The 18,611-nt window shown below is 38.1% G+C and overlaps 1 protein-coding gene across 1 annotated transcript; it reads right to left on the bottom strand.

Moving 5' to 3' along the window:
• Positions 1–7,829: 7,829 nt before the first annotated feature.
• Positions 7,830–17,516, bottom strand: cyb5b (cytochrome b5 type B). Its single transcript, XM_088334469.1, has 5 exons — positions 17,081–17,516; positions 13,817–13,945; positions 11,396–11,422; positions 11,278–11,306; positions 7,830–9,088 (listed from the first exon to the last, which is right to left on the bottom strand). Exons 1-5 carry the CDS (start codon positions 17,246–17,248, stop codon positions 9,007–9,009), a joined length of 435 nt encoding a protein of 144 aa, XP_088190595.1. The 5' UTR covers positions 17,249–17,516; the 3' UTR covers positions 7,830–9,006.
• Positions 17,517–18,611: the final 1,095 nt, after the last annotated feature.

Genomic DNA, 18,611 nt, shown 5'->3' on the forward strand with positions numbered 1-18,611 from the left:
TGTAGGTCTGGTGTCTTTCATCTTCTTCTTAACTATACCCCACAAATTCTCGATGGGGTTCAGGTCAGGGGAATTAGCAGGCCAATCAAGGACAGTGATGCCATGGTCAGTGCACCAGTTACTGGTGGTTTTGGCACTGTGGGCAGGTGCCAGATCATGCTGGAAAATGAAATACTCATATCCATGGAGCTTTTCAGCAGATGGAAGCATGTAGTGCTCTAAAATCTCTTGGTACACAGTTGCATTTACTCTGGACTTGATGAAACACAGTGGACCAACACCAGCAGCTGACATGGCTCCCCAAACCATTGCTGAGTGTGGGAACTTCACACTGGATTTCAAGCAACTTGGATTTTGCTCTTCTCCAGCCTTTCTCCAGACTCTGGCGCCTTGACTTCCAAATGAAATGGAAAACTTGCTTTCGTCTGAAAAGAGGACTTTGGACCACTCTGCAACTGTCCAGTGCTTCTTCTCCATAGCCCAAGTCAGACGCTTCTTCCGTTGTCTTGAGTTCAGAAGTGGCTTGACCATGGGAATACGGCTATTGTAGCCCATTTCCTGGACACGTCTGTGAACTGTGGCTTTTGATACCTGGACTCCAGCTTCAGCCCACTGTCTTTGAAGCTCCCTCAAATTCTGGAAGCGGCTCTTCTTCACAATTTTGTTAAGGCTGCGGTCATCTCTCTTGGTTGTGCAGCGTTTCCGGCCACATTTTTTCCTTCCAACAGACTTTTTGTGGATATGCTTTGAAACTGCACTCTGTGAACAGCCTGCTCTTTGAGAAATTTCTTTTTGTGTCTTACCCTCCTGATGGAGGGTATCAATGATGGTCCTCTGGACAGCAGTCAAAACAGCAGTGATTTAGTTTACTGAACCAAGCTGAGTGTTTTTAAGGCTCAGGAAACCCTCGCAAGGTGTTTCGAGTTAATTAGATGATTCAGGTGATTAGTTGAATAGCCTACTTGTATACTTTTTCATGATATTCTAATATTTTGAGATAGGATTTTTGAGTTTTCTTAAGCTGTAAGCCAAATTCAGCAATATTAAAATAATAAAAGGCTTGAAATAGTTCAGTTGATGTGTAATGAATCCAGAATGTATGACATTTTTGTTTTTTTAATTGCATTACAGAAAATAAAGAACTTTATCACAATATTCTAATTTTCTGAGACAGTCCAGTATATATATATATATATATATACATATATATATATATATATATATATATATATATAAAATACCGGCGTTTCATTTCCTAACCAATGTGTCAATCATCATTTGAATCGGTCACTATTGGCTAAAGTTATTTGGAGGTGAGGAGGCGGGTCCTTTTTAGCATTTTCAAGCGTATGCTAAAACGACATAAAACAAAGCCTGCAATTGGTCGAAAAATATGTGAGTCACAAGTTAGGTTGCTCTACGGCCTGAGAAAAAAATTACTAGTCTGTATTTGTAAGCAGGAATTACGGCGCGTAACAGACGGCAAGGAACAAGCAACGTCCATCGATGCAGAGATCCTTTTCGGCCGATTTTTTGGGGGGGATTTGTTTGCATTATTGCGTGTTGTGGAGTACGTAAAAATTTTACACGGTTGGATTCATACCATTCACGGATGTAAAGGGACAATGGCATACCTGTCAACCTCCAGGGCTCCATGCCCTTACAAAATGTTGTATTTCCCCTTACAAAATACAAATAATCTTACACCATATTTTTTTTCTTCAAACATGTTTATTTATGTAGCTTAACATGTTATACACTACATGTGTTTCATTCTATCATATATATTGTTAATTAACATTTTGTTGTGAGAAACTGAGTTGCTCGACATGAATGAGGTTTATTATAAAAAAAAGTTCAAAAATTAAGTAGCTAGGACGTTCACTGTAGAAGGAAAAAATAGATGCAAATATAATTAAGTAGAATAATACATTTTCTTATTCAAATTATTAATTAATTTTCTGCATTAATTTATTGTTGGTAATATACTGATTAAAGGGATAACCACAAACCTGTCTTTTTTCATTTTCTCCTTTTATACTTCCTTTTTTTTAACTTCTTTATACAACAATAATGATTCCTAATATAATGCATCAAAGCAAGTGAGCCGTTTGAGAGTTTAATGAGTTGAGCCGAAAAAGCCGGTTCTCTAAATAGAGACGGACTTCTTTTACGATATAACTACCACATGAAATCCGAGGCGGCAGAGGCATGCGCACAGTGGCATCAAACCGCTCGCTTTGTTTGCAACGAAAAAAAACAAACAATACAGAGATAGAGGACACTGCGGCGAACTCGTTTGACTTGATTGATTTGCCGTTTCGTCATAGTCGGTGTATACCGGATGGTACCCATCATTGACACATTTGCGTTTTTCCGTACAGATTTTCTTGTACGTCGTACACGTCTTAAAATGCATAATAAACGTACTTTGTACGGCAAAAACGTACAGGTTGACAGGTATGTAATGGTTGCGTATTTCAATCAAATGTGATGGCTGCAAGACGACTTTGGTGAGCTACCCGGCTTCATATGTTTCTGGGATCTTGTTTCGGACTGATCTTAATGTTTCTGTGATGAGTCTTTTTTTAATTCAATTCAATTCAAAGTATTTATTGTTATATGCACAGTAAAGAACCACATTTCCCTGCACAATTGTGTCCACACAGTTGCCAGCGAAAAAGAAAATAGAAACTAAGAAATAGTTGGCATTTCTTGAATCCAAAGAGTTTAACCTTCCTAATGATATGTGGAATGAGGCATTTGAGTGATTGTTGACATCGTGCAGACACGTATTTGCTTCTTTGCGACCCATCGGAATGTTTAGGGGTTAATAAGTTTGACTGAAATATCTGACTGTTTTGTTGACGTTCCCACTGTAGTGACTTATAGGCACAGCAGCGCCTGTACTTCCTACGGAGGATGAGAACATTATCGGGGACCCCTCTCACCCCCATCATGGACTGATCACTCTGCTAGCCTCTGGGAAGAGGTACTGCAGTGTGCGGTGCAGGACCACCAGGTTCCGCAGTAGTCTAGTCCCCCTGGCCATTAGACTGTTAAATGGTCAATCTAACATATAGTTAACCTAAATCTAAAAGGCTGCTAATCTGACTTTTTGCACTACTGGCAGTTCTTCATAGCTTGCCACTCCTTGCACATTTGCTCTCTGCACTATTGTACTTACAGCGTTATTGTTACAGTGTTAATGTTACTGTTTACCTGACTTGTTAACCTGACTGCCCATTTTGCACATCCAGTTAGCTACTCCTCTTGCACTATCGGCACTATGGTAAAATACTATACGTAGCCATAATACAATACAACTTTACTTATATCTGTACATTCAAGGAAACTGTGCGGGTCAGATGTATCGACATTTCGTTCTGTATACACGTGTACTAGAATGACAATAAAGTAGATCTGAATCTGAATCTGAATTATAGTCCAGTGCGCCTAATGTATGGAAAATATAGGAAAAAACACTTTTTTAGGGGTTGCGCCTTATAGTGCGGATAATACGATAATCTTGGCGAGCATTTATGCAGTGAAGCTGACCTTTAAGTCACCGCCTGCCTCCCCTGTGCCACTTCCAAGTCTTTTTCCAGTCATTTGCAGGCTTTGCTATAACCAGCCTCCCAGGACTGCATTAGCAGGCTCGCCTCTTGCTGAAATAATTGACAGGTTCTCATGTTTGGATGAGGGCTTCACAGTCTCCCGCAAGTGCTCTCTGTCGGGAATGCATCATTTTGGACAGTCACCCTGCTGACAGGGATGTGCACAAATGTGGCACTAAATGGGGAATGCAATTTGAAATTATGGCGAAGGCTCCTTATCACTTTTTGCATTGTGTTGTTTGTCAGGAACACAGGTGGTATGCTATCATCTCACTGCACATGGTCGGAGGAAAATGTGCCAATTGCTGCTCTTCCTCGGTGTGTAATATAATTTCAAGCAAGTGTGACGGCCTTGGATGAAACTCGCCCACTGATGTTAACTGCTGCCTCTGAGTGGGTTTCAGGAACATTATTAGTAATGTATTTACCGAGAAGCGAAACAGATCAAGCTTTTGTGTGTCCTCTTGTGGTCAGAAAGGGTAACGCAGCAGTCACGAATTATTTTTAGTACATTATTTTGCAGCTGTCATCTCAAACTTCCAATTTTCAAAACAGTTAACGCAAAGGACAAAATAGCAGAACTCTTGTCCGAAATGACACATTTATTTGGGAAAGGCTCCAACTTCCCTTAAACATTTAACATATGCAACAAAAGCTAATTTTGCGTTCGAACACTAATTTGCAGACTAGTGTATGAGCTTTTCCAGTCAACCATTACATAGTGGACGACAAAATACGGCACTCGGGTGCACCAATGCACCATTGCTTGTAGCCTGTTACTGTATGAAGCTTTTAAGCCAGTGCCATTGCCCTCGTGCAAATAAAATGACCCAGAATCGGAATTGCTTGGGTAAAAAAAATATTGATTCCATTGATCCCTTTTTTTTAATGGGGATTGGTGAAAACTCTTGTTAATAAGATAGTAACTATAGTAATAACATGATAGTTTGTTATCTTAGAAATGTGTATATACCTGGGTTCCCTCTGCACCAATTAGTTACAAAAAGCAGCTCTCAGCTTGAAAAAGGTTGGCGATCCCTGCTGAGTATAAGAAATAGCCACTGTTTGATACTCAGTCTCTTCTGTCTTGATGACAGGCCCACAGTCTCTCATCCACATCACATTCAAACTCTTCCAATGGACCTAGAAAAAAAATCTTTTTGCATGCCTTATCCAAACCTGACATTCCTTTGCACCTCCAGTGAAGAAAACAAGTATTTAAACACCCTGCTAATCTGCTATTTCTTCCACTTCGAAATCATGGAGGGGTCTAAAATTTTTATCAACGGTGCATGTGCACTGTGAGGGAGATAAACTAAAAAGAAAAGTCCAGAAATCACATTGCATGATTTTTTTTTAACAATTTATTTGTGTGATACGGCTGCAAATAAGTATTTGAACATCTAGAATTCCGACCCAGAAAGACCGGCTAGTCCACCTTCACTCCATGTAGTATCCTGAATAAGATGTACCTGTTTGAGGTCGTTATCTGCATAAAAACACCTGTCCGCCCCATACAATCCGTAAGACTTTAACTTTAACTGTCCAAAGACCCCAGCAACAAAATTGTACAAGGCTTGAAAGGGCTACGGAACAATTGCTAAGCAGCTTGGTGAAAAAAGGTCCACTGTTGGAGCAATCATTAGAAAATGGAAGAAACTAAACATGACGGTCAATCTCAATCGGTATGGAGCCCCATAAAAGATATCACCTCGTGGGGTCTCAATGATTCTAAGAAAGGCGAGGAATCAGCCTGGAACTACACGACAGAAGTTGGTCAATGACCTGAAAAGAGCTGGCACCACCGTTCCCAAGGTTACTGTAGGTAATACACTAAGACATCATGGTTTGAAATCATACATGGCACGACAGGTTCCCCTGCTTAAACCAGCCTGTCTTAAGTTTGCATATGACGATTGGTATGATACAGAGGAGTCATGAGGGGAAGTTTGGTGCTGAGATATGAGACCGAAATAGAACTTTTTGGTCATAATTCCACAAAGCGTGTTTGGAGGAAGAAGAATGAAGAGTACAATCCGAAGAACACCATCTCTACTGTGAAACGTGGGGGTGGTAGCATCATGTTTTCGGGGTGTTTTTCTGCACATGGGACAGGACGAGTGCACTGCATTAAAGTGAGGATGACTGCAGCCGTGTATTGTGAGACTTTGGGGAACAACCTCCTTCCCTCAGTCAGAGCATTGAAGATGGGTCGTGGCTGGGTCTTCCAACACGACAACGACCCGAAGCACACAGCCAGGATAACCAAGGAGTGGCTCTGTAAAAAACACATCAAGGTTCTAGCATGGCCCAGCCAGTCTCCACAGTCTCGATCCGATCCAATTAAATCATGGCAGTATCAATCAATACAGATCCGATACCGATACATTTTTCTTGGAATGCCATGATCATTGAATAAGGGGTGATAATGGGTGCACACGTAAAATTTGGCCCTCTCTTCTGCCTGGCGGACGGTATGCAGCCACAGGCCAGGTAGGGGCAGGTGCTAATAGTGTGCCTTTCAGTCACACAAACAAGCATAAAATTGAGAGTGTAGCCGAAACCGCTTTGAGAAAGAGAGAGGACTGCACACTTTCTACATATTGAAGCGGCACTTGAGGGAAATGGCCTTGGAGTGAAATATTGATCCCATGACAATAGTCTTGATCTTATCCAAGTACTCTCTTAGTTTCAATGACATCGATATTTGGATTGATCTCCCTACTCCTACCCAATATCATTAATTCCCTTGTTATTTGAAAATTACTGTCACAAGAGCGATAAAAAAAAAAAGTTTAAAATTGTATCCGCTTTATTTAAAGCTCTTAACATACATTATGAATTTTGCTGTGTTATTTTATTGTTTATTTGATTATACTTTTAACAAAATCAATATGTATAGTATTTTTATTGTTTAATTACATTACACTAAATGCTAAAGTAGCATCAATACAAAAATTCTTAAGTTATGAAAATGAATGTTATACAGTTCTTACTAGATGATTATATTTAAATAAATGGTTAAGAGTGGTTAATGGTTCACATTCCCTTTAGCACTGTAAGTCAATCATTTCAAAACTTTATACAAAATTAGGTAAGTCAATTATTTTTGGGAACAGGTCTTTGACACATAAGGTCAGCTAACGGTGCTCATATATTGAGAAAAAAAAGACCATGTCTCCCTGAACTTGCGTATTTTCATTTTTTCAACCGATTATTCTGTGCGCCCATTATTGGTTACTTTACTTGAAAAAAAACAACAGTGGGTATTTCAGTGAAACATAAAACAGATTCAGAACCACTGATTTATTTGGCTAACAATATAGCTAAGTAATACGTGAGATGTGTTTTTACAAATAGGGGTTTATTTAATTTTTTTAGACACTTTTGATCTCTTATAAATGAATTATTATCTATTGTAATCACAATTGAGTTCATAGTGACTCAATTGCGAAAAAGGCATTTAATCATTGTCCCTTAAATGACAGGATTTAGATCCAACATCATCAGTTTTACATTTACTGCAATGGGTTAAAGGTAGGAGTGGGAGGAGGCGGGGTATAGGTAAAAGGTCATTTTACATCATTCCTGACAAAAGGCCAGAGGTAAAACAATCCAGCTTGAAAATTTAACTGAGATCTTTCTTTTGTGCTTGGGTGAATTTGACATTGTGCTGAGGGGAACACCAACCTACATCCCATCATAACACTTGTGGCTTGACAATGCAACCAATATTTGGGGACCTACTCATACAATTGTATACGAAATATGAGAGTTATAAAGTATACTATCCAATTTTGAGTTCACCATTATTGTTGTCCTATTAAATGTGCAGAAATGGCCCAATTTCCTAAAAAAAATATTTTAATGAATCATTTTTCCTCTGTATTGATAAGAAAATTAACTCAAGTTCCAAGTCAATGCTAACTAAGCCACTAAAGTATTTTGCCTGCCGACCAGTGTTAAGGTAAATTGAGCCTTGAATACAAATGTATTTGCTCACAAAGTCACTTGAGGTTAATGAATATTTATGCAAGTAAATACTAATATGATTAAGACGTGTCAATATTTTACAGGCTAATACCTCTGTGGCCACGATTATGCAAATAAAAATTGAGAATAACATTGAAATTAATAAGCAATTTACAATCTTCACCTTAACCAAAAAAAATGCAACCTGGGCACATGGTTCTCACAATTAAATAGTGCTCCTGATTTTTACATTATTCGTTTTATTCCGAGTTGATGATACAAGTTGGCAGTTGAAAACAGAAGTATTGTGAGCATAATAATTGTAGACTTAAGTGCTATGATGTCTAAGCAGTAAGTTAGAACCCAAATTTCAGAAATGTTGCAATTTAAAAGGCAGATCATTGAATTGCATTAATGGATGAATCAAATAAAAAACTGAACTGATAGCAACATACAATCAAATTAACATCATGCTGAATTGATGTATAAAATATTGTATACATCTCAGATTTGACATAGCTTTAGCTCCGCGCTGACAAAGGATTCAAAGTAGTGTAACTAAATAAACTTAGTAGTTTCCTGTACATGACTTTAATGGGGACTAAAACAAAGAATCCCCTTTCTGTTAAGAGATGGTACTAAAATAATGTTCTGCTATACACGAGCACACAATGTTGTCAAGAGAACATTTAAAACCAATGCTATGAAGTTTTTATATTCCATTTCATTGAGAAGTATAGATTTTCTATTTCACTATTTTCAGGGAGATACAAATCTACACAATGTATATGCTGTCATGCTAATAATTCACAAGAGATCCATTAAATATGCCATCGAGCTTGACATTGGATTGGTGCTGTTGATGTAATGAACAAAAGTTTTAATTTAAAAAACTTCAGTCAAATAAAGTTTCAATTAGTTGCAAAATCCTAAAGTTACGTATTTCCGAACTATACGCCACTATGGATTATAAGTCGCACCAGCCCAAAAGTTAATAATCAAGGAAAACATATATAAGTTGCACCGGAGTATAAGTCGCACCACCGGCCAAACTCAAAAAAAAAAAAAAAAAAAAAAAAAAAGACTTATAGTCGGGAAAACAAGGTGTTTCCTCCTGTGTGATCCTTCTGATTCTTTCTTCTGAGCAGCTAAAAAAAAATCTATACGCACCAATCTGACTCAAACAAATGCATAGTTTAAATAAAACAATTACAAGGGCAGGCAAAAAAAATGTCAAAGAAGCTGAGGATGGCAAGTTGAATCATCACTCCTTGACTGCAAGTTGGCCGAAGACGGTTGCAGTCTTTATCCTCTCATGTCTGGCGGTTTGAGGGGTTAACAGTGCAAGGTGGTTTTGGTCAAATGTTTCAAGGCCTCCAAATGACGAGAATGGGATCAGTGAAGGAAATTCTGGCAATCAAGAAGAGACGTAGAAGCGATACAAGACCCCGATGACAGTCGCAGCGATGGCTGGGATCACCCATGTGGTCCAAGAGTTGCTGTTGGGGAGAAATTATATCAACATCTTCAGCTGTAGTGTTCAAAGACATTTTGAGAGGCATGAGCAAAAAAAACAAAAAACAAAACAATTTTGTGCGCGCACACACACACACACAAATGCATGCTACTTTGCGCTCAGGTTATCGCTGGTTCACTGCTTTGAAGATTTTGAATGGTCTCTAATGTGCATTGTGCTCTGCAGCATACAGCTAATATTATCACAGGAGCGAGTTGTATGCCTGTGTGTTGGGTGGGGTGGGCGTGACTGCCTGTGTGCGCAACTGTGATAGGCTGGTGTATGTAGTTAGTCAAATAGCTTGGCAGAGAAAAGTCAGTTTGTCCTCCAAAACAAACTGAGAAGCATGGTGACAGCTAGCTTTTAGTGGCTTGTTACATTGAAAATACGTTTATCAATTAAATAGGACTCTTAGGAAAGTCAAAAGAGCGCAAAGAAATGGTGATGACCACTGGGTTCTATGTGGATTGTAATGGGGCTCGGAAAGAGACTGAGACGGCATTTGAAGAGAAGGCAATAATCTAATTCAATACATCGGCAATACATAAGAAAATAGATAACGTAGACTAGGGGTGGCAAACACGTTTGACACAAAGAGCCTACATTTTTAACTATGAAAGTCAAAAAGCCACACCACGCACTGACCTGCCATGACAGACAAACATACACAAACACCCACAATTTAAAACATTATATCCCATAACACACATAACATAACACTATTTCCGTTTCACTTTGCATTTTGCCATTTTGACCATGAGGGTAACAGTCTGCACGCTCATGAAATGTTCACTTAATTTCCCTGCATTAGACATAACCTACGCAGATGACTGGCAGTCAGTTATGTGTCCGGAGCAGCATAAAAACAACATATCTGCCAAATTAATTTCAAAATATTTATTATTTGTTATTAACTCTGATGGGTTCAAGTGTGTTTTAAGAGGGGGAAAAAACTAAACATGAAACAAGGCAAAGAGCCACAGTATATAGAAAATATGATGAGGCAAAGAGCCGCATTCTGATTGGCTAAGAGCTGCGTGTTCGCCACCACTGATGTATACCACGGGTCACTAACCTTTTTGAAACTGAGAGCTTATTTTTGTTACTGATTAGCACAAAGGGTTGCCCGTTTGATAGACATTTCTCAAATGACAAATTATCATGTTATTACTAGGTTGTAATGATTAGAAATTGAGATAAAACAACCACTCAACCATCATGTCAGTTAGAAATCAAATTTCCCGGAAAATCACTAAAACCCATCACTGGTGAGATATTTTCAGAACTTGTCTGCTGGCTACTGGGGTGTTGTTAGAGGGCTACTACATTGGAGAGCGATGATGTAGACCAATCATTTGAGTTGATGAACAATTATAGATACAGACATCTACACGTTATATTTCATTTTATATTTGTTAATAAATTGATTGATATAATACGATTGGTTTTGAAACACTCAGAATTAAGGAAAATGAGGTTTCTTTTTTAAGCACTACATTTGATAACATACATCAAAAAAACTAACTGCAATAGGATTGTTTTTTTTATTATTTTTATTCGGCAGCCGGATTAAAAAAGACTGCATGTGGCCCCTGAGCTGTAGTTTGCCCACTCCTGATCCATGAAATGTTGACATTGCAACATGTTTACATCACAACCATTCCATAAATGCAATATATAAAGATGACAAAAAAATTGAGAATTTTTGTTCTCAAAGACTGACTTTGTAATTTTTGACCTAAGTAAATAATAACTGAATGGTAATTAAAATACTATTTTATCAATTTCCTGGTTTTATCATTTAAAATAAAAATACTAAATTCCAAACTTATCTTAGACAGAGCAGAGTGCAAAGAGCTCAAGCACCAACTAGTGTATCTGTGTAGAATAGTCAACGTTTATCAATGGTGGTAGTGTAATAAACTGAGATAGTGGAACACTACAGTAATTCATAAAAAGCTATTTTGAAATTACTAAAATTTTATTGTCAAGTGGTTGCAGGAAGAAAACATGTTAACACGATAAGAAATATTTTTAATTGATTCATTTTTCTTGTTTCTATTTCTGTTATTGCCTAGGGATCTAGATAGATGGGTTATATATATAAATCAGTTCCTGGGTGATTTGACTATAAATGTACTTTGCAGTACGGGTGAAGTTTTGAGGACTGACCTTGACCCCCCTGTAGTGATAACCGTCTCCTGCAACAGCAAAGACAGAATAAAATAAAATCTACCATTTGTGATATTTGATTGGCGATTATTCAAACCACTTAGACCTTTGTTCTTACCATGAGCGTTTCCTTTTTCCTGTCATCCTGCAAAGGAATAGAAATCCCTGTTAGCACAATCGCATGTTAAATAGCTACAACAATTGGGTACAAAGCATAGCGGAATGCACTTGAATGCAATGGCTTAAAGGGACAATGAGTAATATTTAGGGACTCCTCGTGTTACAAAAACTTACATTCAGTAAAAAAAAAAAAAAACATCGCTTTCGAATACTAGGCAAAACTACTTGAACAATCATACGGAAGTTGATTTTTATAGAAAAATAATCATAGGTCAAGAAATGTATTTCTTTTACACGGATACCACCATGCTGTGTTCTGTGGCACTGGTCCTTGCTTGCACCAGACATCACAGTGCCATCTAGTGGTCAAATAATAATACACACTGGAGCTTTAAGTACTGGACTGTCTCAGAAAATTAGAATATTGTGATAAAGTTCTTTATTTTCTGTAATGCAATTAAAAAAACAAAAATGTCATACATTCTGGTTTCATTACACATCAACTTAACTATTTCAACCCTTTTATTATTTGAATATTGCTGATTTTGGCTTACAGCTGAAAAAAAATCAAAAATCCTATCTCAAAATATTAGAATACTTCCTCAGACCAAGTAAAAAAATAATTTTATAACAGCAAAACTAAATCAAACATTTGAAAATGTCCATTGATGCACTCAGTACTTGGTTGGGAATCCTTTTGCACGGATTACTGCATCAATCCGGCGTGGCATGGAGGCAATCAGCCTGTGGCATTGCTGAGGTGTTATTGATGCCCAGGATGCTTCGATAGCGGCCTTCAGCTCATTTGCATTTGTAGGTCTGATGTCTTTCATCTTCTTCTTAACTATACCCCACAAATTCTCGATGGGGTTCAGGTCAGGGGAATTAGCAGGCCAATCAAGGACAGTGATGCCATGGTCAGTGCACCAGTTACTGGTGGTTTTGGCACTGTGGGCAGGTGCCAGATTGTGCTGGAAAATGAAATCCTCATCTCCATAGAGCTTTTCAGCAGATGGAAGCATGTAGTGCTCTAAAATCTCTTGGTACACAGTTGCATTTACTCTGGACTTGATGAAACACAGTGGACCAACACCAGCTGACATGGCTCCCCAAACCATTGCTGACTGTGGGAACTTCACACTGGATTTCAAGCAACTCGGATTTTGCTCCTCTCCAGCCTTTCTCCAGACTCTGGCGCCTTGACTTCCAAATGAAATGCAAAACTTGCTTTCGTCTGAAAAGAGGACTTTGGACCACTCTACAACTGTCCAGTGCTTCTTCTCCATAGCCCAAGTCAGACGCTTCTTCCGTTGTCTTGAGTTCAGAAGTGGCTTGACCATGGGAATACGGCTCTTGTAGCCCATTTCCCGGACACGTCTGTGAACTGTGGCTTTTGATACCTGGACTCCAGCTTCAGCCCACTGTCTTTGAAGCTCCCCCAAATTCTGGAAGCGGCTCTTCTTCACAATTTTGTTAAGGCTGCGGTCATCTCTCTTGGTTGTGCAGCGTTTCCGGCCACATTTTTCCCTTCCAACAGACTTTTTGTGGATATGCTTTGGAACTGCACTCTGTGAACAGCCTGCTCTTTGAGAAATTTCTTTTTGTGTCTTACCCTCCTGATGGAGGGTATCAATGACGGTCCTCTGGACAGCAGTCAGATCAGCAGTGATTTAGTTTACTGAACCAAGCTGAGTGTTTTTAAGGCTCAGGAAACCCTCGCAAGGTGTTTCGAGTTAATTAGATGATTCAGGTGATTAGTTGAATAGCCTACTTGTATACCTTTTCATGATATTCTAATATTTTGAGATAGGATTTTTGAGTTTTCTTAAGCTGTAAGCCAAATTCAGCAATATTAAAATAATAAAAGGCTTGAAATAGTTCAGTTGATGTGTAATGAATCCAGAATGTATGACATTTTTGTTTTTTAAATTGCATTACAGAAAATAAAGAACTTTATCACAATATTCTAATTTTCTGAGACAGTCCAGTATATTAACTGTAGATGTAAATGGTCTGCATTTATATAGCGCTTTTTGTGTCACTGAAAAAATCCCAAAGCGCTTTACAATGTGCTTCACACTTACACAGTCACACCCCGATAGCAGCGTCAGCCATGCAAGGCAACTTATCGGGGGAATTAGGGATTCAGTGCCTTGCCCAAGGACACTTCAACATAGAACACAGAAGAGCTGGGTATCGAACCTAGGACCTCTTGATCCCAAGATGAGCATTATTAAAATAACTTCTTATTGATCATCTAAAGAGGATTTTTCACTTTTGTAAGAAAGGCGTGACCAACAAGCTGTCAATTATTTGCATTGTAGTTACACACTTAATAGCCTGTTTCGTGAAGCCTTTCTTCAGCATTCTTACAAAATGAAAACAAATACTGCCGAAACTCGCTGCAGGCATCGCTTACCATGTGAAGTTCGCCGATGTAAAGCTGCTGCAGCATCTCTCTAGCGTCTGTGGAATGGCCCACGTCCTCAAAGCTCTCAGTTGCGTCCGAACCAGCCTGCTCCAGCAACACTTCCTCACCTCCCGGGTGCTATTTACAGAAAATATATAAATATATTTTAATCACAAATTAGGATATAAAACTGGCGTTTCTCTACTTGAAGAATCCTAAATCAAGCCAGAAATGTGATGAAATAAATAAGGACTGCTCACAAAATGAATCTGAACTATAATAAATACTATAATGGGAGTATTGTAAAGATGTGGGCTATCTCTGCTGGCCTGAAAAAATATAAGAATCATGTAATGTTAATCATATATTATCCATCAATGCTTATTGAATAATTCCAAAATATCCGTCAGCTTCTTTTCATTGCTTCTGCCTGGTTTCGTTGCTTTCAGATGTGTGCTTTCATATTTAAGCATTTGATTAATTACATTTCAGCTATTAGTTGTTGCTGAACTCAGAAATCTACCTGGTGAAATGAAATGATCTGCATTTATATAGCGCTTTTCAAGTCAATGACTTCCCAAAGCGCTTTCCATTGTGCTTCACATTTCCCAATAGCGGCCGTGATCTGTGCAGCCATGTAAGGCGCTAACCTGCTTATTGAGGGTAATTGGGGGTTCAATGTCTTACCCAAGGACACTTCGACATGTAACACGGACAAGCCGGGATTCAAACTGGGATCCCTTAATCCTAAGACGATCGCTCTACCTCCTGAGCTAATGCCGCCCCTGGTGGCCATTACAAAAAAATCCTGAAGGCCGTGTACTATATCATGAGTGTTTGATAAAGCTGTTGGTTTAACCAATCAGATTCAAAGGTAGAGAGTCATCGCCTGCTAGTGGCCCTTGGGAAACATCACCGGTTTCACAAACAATGATTGGCTTAGGGACAGTAATCAACCAAAGTAAATGCACCAAAAGCCGTTAAATTTAAATAAACAGAGCTACACAAGGAAATATATGGTTGTGTTGATTTAATAGCAAAAGTCTTACAACTCCAAAGCAACTAAACTTTTCGCAAGTGGAAAAAGATATTGTCCGCTTATTTCAGTCTTGAAATGAGCAAGTTCTTAAGCCCGAGCAAAAACCTGACGCAATCAGGTCAAAAAGCCTAAAATGTCAATTATTACGTTCGGGTCAGTGCGAGCTTCTCTCTTGCTGACTTTTTAAAATGATTTCCTATTATCTACCAGTCATTGTTCCTTTTTGTTTTTGTTTATATAGTCTTGTTCAACTTAATTTGCATTACAAAATAGACAGGCTTGAAGTGTCGCTCATCCCCGTAGCTCTTCGCATCCCCACTGCCCCTCTCATGCAAGTCTGCGGACCGTGTCGGAGCCAAACAACCGGCTGTGTGACATCACCATTACTCCACCCGAGTCCTCACAAATAAAATACAAAATTTTACTTCCAAGAGCTGGCTTATCGAGCCGGTTTGTTTGCGGACAACATAACACTAATTCACACAGGCGCTGAAACCCTAGATGTAAAATTCACGACCTGCCATTGCTATTGAACGACAAACACTGTACTGTTTGCACTAAAATAAGAAAGGACAAACTTACCTAACTCAGTTACTCCCTAAATAACTTTGACTTAGATTCTTTTAAGTATTAACCTCAACTGCTTGATAAAATTCAACCGAACAAGTGTGCCAATCGGCAGTAAATCATCACCAGATTGCAACAATAAAACAAACATCCAGCTTTATCACTTCACATCTTAAGCTTAATGAGAATTATATGTGAACATGCGGACTACACTTTACAAGAGCTGCATTTATCTGGACGTTGTGTCAATAAAATATGAAATTACAAAATATAACACTGCTTTCATTTGAATTGGTTTGAATTTGAGTCCTGCTGCGTTTGATGGAAAATATCAAATAAATAAATTAAGTACGAATCTTTGTTGAAATCAAAAACAGCATTTGTAGCATATGAATAGATCTGAAACATTTTTCTACTATTTAATATAAAACGCTTGAACCAGCAAAATTAATCTGAGTTGAGGGAATAAATTGGTTGTCTAAATTGTGGGTTTTTAAATCACGTTTTGAGAAATCATTTAAAGTACTTCATTAAATGATGTTTCATAAAATGCACTTTTACCTGGTCTGTGACCTAGAGTAACCCTAGGCGCAGCTGCGCATGCGCTTTGCAGTTCTGCATGTCAAACGTGTGTTCGACATAGTGATGGGAGTTCCGGCTCTTTTAAGAGGACCAACTTTTTCGGCTCGGCTTACTAAGAAGAGCCGGCACTTTTGCCTCACAAACGGATCTAAGGATTGTTTTTGTTGTTTTGATCCATTTATTGTCATCATTATAAAACGTATTTGTACGCCGCAAAAAATTGCAATTATTATGTTAAATTTTGAACAAATTCACTTTAAAATGGGGGGGGGGGAACGCAAGAAAAAAAAAAAAGGTGAGAAAAAAGAAATGGAAAGAAAAATGTAAGAAAGCAGAAAAATGTAAAACTAGGGGGAATACAAGAAAAATATTTAACAAAAAAGGTAATAGGGCAAAAAACAAGAAAAAGAGGAAAAAAAAAGGAAAAAAATAAACAAAAAAAATATAGAAGAAAAATTGAAAAAAAGAGACAAACAAATAAATAAAAAAAGGAACACAAGAAAAAAAAATAAATAAAAGGTTAAAAAAGAGAAAAAGCTAGAAGGGAAAATGAAAAGAGTATGAAATAAAAAAGTAAAAAGAGCTAGGTAAGAAAATAAATTAACTAAGAAAAAAAGATTAAAATAAAAATAAAAAAGCCAGAAATGGGAAGTAAAAAGCTAGAGAAAAATGACACAAGAAAATGAAACAATAAGGAGAAAAGGAAGGTGGTAAAAAGATGGGAATTAATAACTAGGGAGAAAAGAGAGAATAAAATGAAAAATGAAAGGAAAACATTTTAAGTCAAACTCAAAGAATCCCTGAAAAATATAGATACAAGAGAAGAAAAGAGTCAGTCTTTTTTGAAACAAACAACCACATATGTACATGGTCCTTTCCTTTGTATATGCGTATCTGAATTGATAGAGCCGTATCGTTCGCGAATGACCCATCACTCGCTCAACGTCATCATGTGACGCAGTGAATCTTACCGAGTTCCAGGAAGTAGCCGGAGCCGAAATTATGAAACCCGAAGCAAAGCATAAAGAAACGAAGCGATTTTTCGCAAAATGAACGCTCGAGTCACAGTCAAACATGTGCCTTACCTCTTCAAGGAAACTCGTGACGTCATACACTTTATCGTGGATGATCAGCCATGTGTTAGTGCTCACGTTGTGGGATTGGACGTCTTCTAATGTGTAGTACTTAACACCGTCGTTTTGATTTTCGCTTTTTTCTTCATTCTTAGCGTTTCCGTTCATTTCCTCGCCCATTTTGCTTTGCTGAAAGAGAAGCTTAACCGCCGATCGGCTCGTTTGTGTTTAGGTTTGTAAACCAGGCTTTGGCTCAAAGCCAGCAGTTGCGTTAAAAAAACACTATGAAAAAAGGAAAACTATAAGCGTGGGACAGCAACGTGAAATGATGACTAAAAAGCAATTCTGTAAACCTAAAAAGCAGCTTTACCCCAAAAGCGCCTGTATGTACATCGGCAGATAAGAAGTAAGACCAATGACAACCGTGCTACTTGACAACCAGACCCGACCAGGTCTGCTAGCCAATCAAATCGTGGTGTGTGGGGTAACATCCAATCAAATTCGGTTTCTTGACGATCACGTGATTAGAATGGTCATACTTGCGCACTGTCAACGCATATTTTGAGATGTGCGTTTTGCAGTGACTTTGGCACCTAATTTTTTATAAAGTGTATGGGTTTATATTGTAATTTCATAACAGGGATAAGTAGGTCTATTCACAATGTGTAGTTTTTAATCATAAAGTACGTAGCATGGGTGTAACCAGACGGTTTTTGGGAGTGCTCAAGAACCCCCAAATTCAACCCAAGCAACCCTGACAAATAATACCATTTTTAAAACTCTCTTTCCTCAAAGAAATAAACAAACAGGTTTATAGATTATGAAAAACGCAAGATTAAAAAAAATATAATAAAATGAAACAAAACGCAGTGTCAATACTTCACTGTCTTGAAATGGTTCAGTCCATTTTAGTCCGAGTACTGCTCTTCCCTCTTCCCCGCATCTCGTTTCTGCGGCTAGTGTCACTTGCGGCCTAGCGGCGGAGTCATAATCTGGAAAATGTCGGGTGCAATTATGAAGGGCTGAATAGAATGCATTATTGTCTGATAAATTCCATGCTTCTGTGTGTGGATGTGTGTGTGTGTGTGTACTCTATTAGGATAGATGAGTGAAAAGTTGACATGGCTTGTAGGTGTGTGTGTGTGTACTCTATAAGGAATAAATGAGTAAAAACTGATGTTCCCACATGGGAAGTGACACTTTTAAACAGTGTTGAATGATCCTAAATCCCTTAAAGTGAAATGTAAATGTTTTTTTACAAGGTGAGACTCGAGGTGCCTAGCACACCCACAGCTATGAACCTAAAATCACCCTCGTTATATAATACAAAGTGATCAAAATCAGAAATTCTGATTCAGAATCACAATCACCTTTATAATCATTGTGTTGCTACAACGAAATTATAGTGGCATTCTAATTGGCAAAGTATACTGTATAACAGATTTTTTTAAAATACAAAGTATTTAACTGTAATATTAAGTATTCACATCTAAAATTAAAACAACTTCACACAACTGGGATATTGCACTTCAAACCGGCATAT

The sequence above is a fragment of the Urocampus carinirostris genome, chromosome 4 (genome assembly GCF_059441175.1).
Source record: "Urocampus carinirostris isolate Australia breed hairy pipefish chromosome 4, RoL_Ucar_1.0, whole genome shotgun sequence".
In the NCBI taxonomy this organism is placed as follows: domain Eukaryota; kingdom Metazoa; phylum Chordata; class Actinopteri; order Syngnathiformes; family Syngnathidae; genus Urocampus; species Urocampus carinirostris.

What these genes read in the sequence shown, in the direction of transcription:
- cyb5b (XM_088334469.1), bottom strand. Translation starts at nt 17,248, where the DNA reads ATGGGCGAGGAAATGAACGGAAACGCTAAGAATGAAGAAAAAAGCGAA. An exon ending in GGAAAAAGGAAACGCTCATG is followed by an intron (nt 11,307 to 11,395) that starts GTAAGAACAAAG and finishes TTGCTGTTGCAG; the next exon opens with GAGACGGTTATCACTACAGG. An exon ending in ATCACTACAGGGGGGTCAAG is followed by an intron (nt 9,089 to 11,277) that starts GTCAGTCCTCAA and finishes TCTCCCCAACAG; the next exon opens with CAACTCTTGGACCACATGGG.